The 6,000-nt window shown below is 47.8% G+C and overlaps 1 protein-coding gene across 1 annotated transcript in view; it reads left to right on the forward strand.

The window, feature by feature from the left end:
• LOC147112144 (transmembrane protein 164-like) overlaps positions 1-6,000 on the forward strand; it is a 52,688-nt gene that overhangs the window by 15,359 nt on the left and 31,329 nt on the right. Inside the window, exon 2 of the mRNA XM_085999743.1 lies at positions 580-629. Within this exon, the coding sequence (XP_085855869.1) occupies positions 580-629 (50 nt within the window). The remainder of the gene's footprint in view (positions 1-579; positions 630-6,000) is intronic.

A 6,000-nucleotide genomic window follows, 5' to 3' on the forward strand; every position in this document is an offset into this window, starting at 1 on the left:
CCATGGCAAGAACATCCTTCCTCAGATAAGGCGACCAAAACTGCACACAATACTCAAGGTGTGGTCTCACCAAGGCCCTGTACAACTGCAGCAAGACATCCCCTGCAAATTTCTCCTTTTCAAGTATTTATCCAATTCCCTTTTGAAAGTTACTATTGAATCTGCTTCCACCGCCCTTTCAGGCAGCGCATTCCAGATCACAACAACTCGCTGCGTAAACAAAATGTTTCCACATCTCCCCTCTGGTTCTTTTGCCAATTATCTTAAATCTGTGTCCTCTGGTTACTGACCCTCCTGCCACTGGAAACAGTTTCTCTTTATTTACTCTATCAAAAAACCCTTCATGATTTTGAACACCTCTATTAAATCTCCCCTTAACCTTCTCTGCTCTAAGGAGAACAAGCCCAGCTTCTCCAGTCTCTCCACATAATTGAAGTCCCTCATCCCTGGTACCATTCTGGTAAATCTCCTCCGTTGCTATAAAGCCACGGTCTGAGGAGGTCTACTTTATATCTTGCCGTTTAGTTTATAAAGGAAGAATATATCTCGGCTCACTAGCTCTGTGTGCTTTTATTACAGATTTTCCTGCTTACCTGCCCACCTTGCCGTGCTGCCTTGATCCTCTTCAGGTGAGCATTACTTTACTTGTGTGCTGTACGATTATAACTTTTTACAGTGTGTACCCTCTACAAGGCAACTCGCCAAGGCTTCTTCGGCAGCACCTCCCAAACCCACGACCTCTTCTGCCTAGAAGGACAAGGCTGATACATGGGATGGCAGGAATGACGTATGAGGAGAGATTGTGTCGATTGGGCTTATACTCACTGGAGTTTAGAGGATTGAGAGGGGATCTCATCGAAACCTATAAAATTCTGTCAGGCCTGGACAGACTAGATGCAGGAAGGATGTTTCTGATGGCCGGGGAGTCCAGAACCAGGGGTCATAGTTTAAGGATAAGGGGTAAGCCATTTAGGACTGAAATGAGGAGGAATTTCTTCACCCAGAGAGTGGTGAACCTGTGGAATTCTCTGCCACAGAGGGCGGTGGAGGCCAGTTCATTAAGTATATTCAAGAAAGAGTTGGATATATTTCTTAAGGCTAAAGGGATCAAGGGATATGGGGAGAAGGCAGGGACCGGGTACTGAATTTGGATGATCAGCCATGATCTCATTGAATGGCGGAGCAGGCTCGAGGGGCCGAATGGCCTACTCCTGCTCCTATCTTCTATGTTTCTATGGCAGCAGGTGCATGGCAACACCACCACCTCCAAGTTCCCCTCCAAGTCACACACCATCCTGACTTGGAAATATATCGGCCGTTCCTTCATCGTCGCTGGGTCAAAATCCTGGAACTCCCTCCCTAACAGCACTGTGGGAGCACCTTCACCACACGGACTGCAGCGGTTCAAGAAGGAGGCTCACCACCACCTTCTCAAGGGCAACTAGGGATGGGCAATAAATGCTGGCCTTGCCAGCGACGCCCACATCCCAATAAAAACTAATTAAAAAAACTTATTCTTCAGTCCTTTAGATTTCCTATTGAGCGAGAGCAGGATAGAGAACTTCCAATGTAACATGCTCCTTAAAAGGAATGATCTGCTTTACTTTTCCACCCCGCCCCATACTAGGACCAGGAGGAGGCCACTCAGCTCCTCGCACCTGTTCTGCCATTCAATGAGATCATGGCCGAACTGTATCTTAACGCCATCCACCCGCCTTGGTTCCCCAACCCTTGCCCAACGAAAATCTTATCAATAGGAAAATATTGCAGATGCTGGAAATCTGAAATAAAAACAGACAATGCTGGAGATACTCAGCAGGTCAGGCAGCGTCTGTGAAGAGAGAAACAGAGTTAACGTTTCAGGTCGATGACCCTTCATCAGAACTGGACAAAAGCAGGAAATGGAACAGATTTTTAAGCAAGTGTAGGGGCTGGGAAAGGGGGGAGGGGATGAAAGAACAAAAGGGAAGGTCAGTGATAGGATGGAAGGCAGGAGCGGTTAAAGAGACATTAAGAGATATTCAAGGCGAGAGGAGATGGTAATGGGACAGGTTAAGAAACAAAGGATGGCTCTAGATGAAGTGTAAATTGCGCTGGCAGAATGGAAGACAGCTGCCGTGTGGGAGAGAAGAACAGACACAAACAAAAAGTGTGGATAAATATATATATGATAGGGGCCAGAATATGATCTGAAATTGTTGAACTCAATGAGTCCAGAAGGCTGTAAAGTGCCTAATCGAAAGATGCGGTGCTGTTCTTCGAGCTTACGTTGAGCTTCATTGGAACAATGCAAGAGGCCGCGGACGGAGAGGTCAGAGTGGGAGTGGAGCGGAGAATTAAAGTGACAGGCAACCGGAAGGTCGGGGTCACCCTTACGGTCTGAACGGAGGTGATCCACAAAGCGGTCGCCCAATCTGCGTTTGGTCTCCCCAATGTAGAGGAGACCGCATCGTGAGCAGCGAATACAGTATACTAGATTGCGAGAAGTACAAGTAAATCGTTGTTTCACCTGGAAGGGGTGTTTGGGGCCCTGGACAGTGGGAAGGGGGGAGGTATAAGGGCATGTGTTGCATCTCCTGCGCTTGCACAGGAAGCTGCCGGGCGAAGGGGAAGGGGTGTTGGGGGTGATAGAGGAGTGCGCTAGGGTGTCGCGGAGGGAGCGGTCCCTACGGAATGCTGAAAGGGGAGGTGAGGGGAAGATGCGTTTGGTGGTGGGATCACTTTGGAGGTAGCGGAAATGGCGGAGGATGATCCGTTGAATGTGGAGGCTGGTGGGGTGAAAGGTGGGGACAAGGGGAACCCTATCGTGGTTCCGGGAGGGAGGGGCAGGGGTGAGGGCAGAAGTGCGGGAGATAGAACGGACAATGCGAAAAATCTTATCAATCCCTGTTTTGAAATTTTCAGTTGACCCCCAGGCTCTACAGCTTTTTGGGGGAGAGAGTTCCAGATTTTCCCCACCCTTTGTGTGAAGAAGTGCTTCCTGACATCACCCCTGAACGGCCTGGCTCTAATTTTAAGGTTCTGCCCCCTTGTTCTGGACTCCCCCCACCAGAGGAAATAGTTTCTCTCTCTCTACCCTCTCAAATCCTTTAATCATCTTAAACACCTCGATCAGATCACCCCTTAATCTTCTAAACTCGAGGGAATACAAGCCCAGTCTGTGCAACATGCCCTCATAATTTAACCCTTTTAGCCCCGGTATCATTCTGGTGAATCGGCGCTGCTCCCCCTCCGAGGCCGATATATCCTTCCTGAGGTGCGGGGCCCATTTTGCTACATTACAACAGTGACTACACTTCAAAAATATTTCATTGGCTGTAAAGCTTTGAGACGTCCTGAGGTTGTGAAAGGCGCTGTAGATATGGGAGTCTTCCTTCCTCTACCTAAAATGGATTTCACCGTGGGTTGATGTGGGTTGATGGGTTTGAATGCATGTCGGACACCCAGTTGACTTAAAAAAAAAAATACTTAAAAAAAAAAAAAATCAAGAGGTAAAAGACACGGAGAACAAAAGATTTAAAATTGGACTAAATGTAATTAAGGAGCAAATGACAGCTTGTGACAAACCATGATCAGCGTGGAGCTGAAACCTCAGGCTGCAAAGGCACGGCGTGATGTTTTAAAATTCATTCTCTGGATGTGGGCGTCGCTGGCAAAGCCAACATTTATTGTCCATCCCTAATTGCCCTTCAGGAGGTGGCGGTGAGCCACCGCCTTGACAACTGAGTGTCTCGCTGGGCCATTTCAGAGGGCGGTTAAGAATCAACCACGTTGCTGTGGGTCTGGAGTCACTTATAGGCCCGACTGGGTAAGGACGGCAGATTTTCTTCCCGAAAGGAAATGTTCTTTATGTTAGCAAGACCTGTCTGTTGTACAGAATTTCAGCCGTGGCTCAGTGGGCAGCACTCCCACCTCTGAAGTCAGAAGATTGTGGGCTCAAGTCCCACTCCAGAGACTGGAGTATAAAATCTAGGCTGACTCTCCAGTACAGTGATGAGGGAGTGCCACACTGTTGGAGGGGCAGTACTGAGGGAGTGCCGCACTGTCGGAGGGGCAGTACTGAGGGAGTGCCGCACTGTCGGAGGGGCAGTACTGAGGGAGCGCTGCACTGTCGGAGGGGCAGTACTGAGGGAGCGCTGCACTGTCGGAGGTGCCGTCTTTGGATGAGATGTTAAACCGAGGCCCTGTCAGCGCTCTCTGGTGGATGTAAAAGATCTATCCCGTGGCACTATTTTGAAGAAGAGCAGGGCCAATATTTATCCCTCAATCAACATCACTAAACAAACAGATTATCTGGTCATTATCACCTTGCTATTTGTGGGAGCTTGCTGTGCGCAAGTGGGCTGCCGTGTTTCCTACATTACAACAGTGACTACACTTCAAAAAGTACTTCATTGGCTGTAAAGCGCTTTGAGACGTCCAGTGGTCGTGCAAGGTGCTATAGAAATGCAAGTCTCTTTTTTCAGCTCCTGTTATAGGTATTGTAAAGAAAGCCTGGCCCCCTCTTCCCTCTCTGGTGGACGGAAAATATCTCTTGGCACTATTTAGAAGACGAGCGGACGAGTTATGGAATGATACAGCAGAGAAGGAGGCCATTCAGCCCATCGTGCCTGTGCCGGCTCTTTGAACGAGCTCTCCAGTTAATCCCACTCCCCCTGCTCTTTCCCCATCGCCCTGTGAATTATTTCCCTTTTCAGTTATTTGTCCGATTCCCCTGATGTAAGATACTCTGCACCTTCTCCGAGGCCTGGTCACCTTCCTAAAGTGCGGTTCCCAGACTGGGACACTATACTCCATTTTTCTCTTAACCAGCTCAGGAAGGAGGGAAAGCCTTTCTATCGGAGGAGAATGATATTGGATGTCACTTGGTTTTTGAATTCACTGCGCTTACAAGAAAAATTCCTTTAAGAAATCATAAACTTGGCAGAATGGGCCTGCAAATCTTTGGAATTCTCTACCCTAGAGGGCTGTCAATGCTCAGTCGTTGAGTATATTCAAAACAGAGATCGATAGATTTTTGGACTCTAGTGGAATCGAGGGATATGGGGATCGGGCGGGAAACTGGAGCTGAGGTCGAAGATCAGCCATGATCTGATTGAATGGCCGAGCAGGCTCGAGGGATAGAATCATAGAATGCAGCACAGAAGGAGGCCATTCGGCCCGTCGAGCCCGTGCCGGCTCTCTGCAAGAGCACCTCAGCAAGTCCCACTCCCCCACCCTTTCCCCGTAGCCCAGTAATTTTTTTTCCTTCAGGTACATATCCAATTCCCTTTTTGAAAGCCACGATTGATTCTGTCTCCACCACCCTCTCGGGCAGTGCATTCCAGATCCTAACCACTCGTATGGCCTACTCCTGCTCCTAATTCTTATTTCTTGCGTTAAATGGCGAATTAATTTCAATATAGATAAGTGTGAGGTGGTGCATTTTGGTCGGAGGAATAAGGAGGCCTCTTACTCTTGGAATCGAAGTGTCTAAATGGGGTGGAGGAGCAGAGGGACCGAGGGTACAGATACACAAATCACTCAAAGTAGCGATGCAGGTTAACAAGGCCATAAAAAAATGCAACAAAGCACTAGGGTTAATTTCTATAGAGGGATAGAATTGAAAAACAGCTAAATTATGTTAAACTTGTGTCGAACCTTGGTTAGACCACACTTGGAGCACTGCGCACAGTTCTGGTCTCCATATTATAAAAAGGATATAGAGGCCCTGGAGAAGGTGCAAAATAGATTTACAAGGATGATACCAGAACTGAGCGGTTATAACTATCAGGAAAGATTGAACAGGCTGGGGCTCTTTTCTCTAGAAAAGAGAAGGCTGAGGGGTGACCTGAAAGAGGTCTTTAAAATATGAAAGGGTTCAATAGGGTAGATGTAGAGAAGAGTTTTCCACTCGTGGGGGAGACCAGAACTAGGGGCCATAAATATAAGATAGTCACTAATAAATCCAATAGGGAATTCAGGAGAAACTTCTTTACCCAGAGAGTGGTGAGAATATGG

Source organism: Somniosus microcephalus, chromosome 10 (genome assembly GCF_052327205.1).
Source record: "Somniosus microcephalus isolate GS21.2 chromosome 10, FLI_Smic_1.0, whole genome shotgun sequence".
NCBI classification, from domain to species: domain Eukaryota; kingdom Metazoa; phylum Chordata; class Chondrichthyes; order Squaliformes; family Somniosidae; genus Somniosus; species Somniosus microcephalus.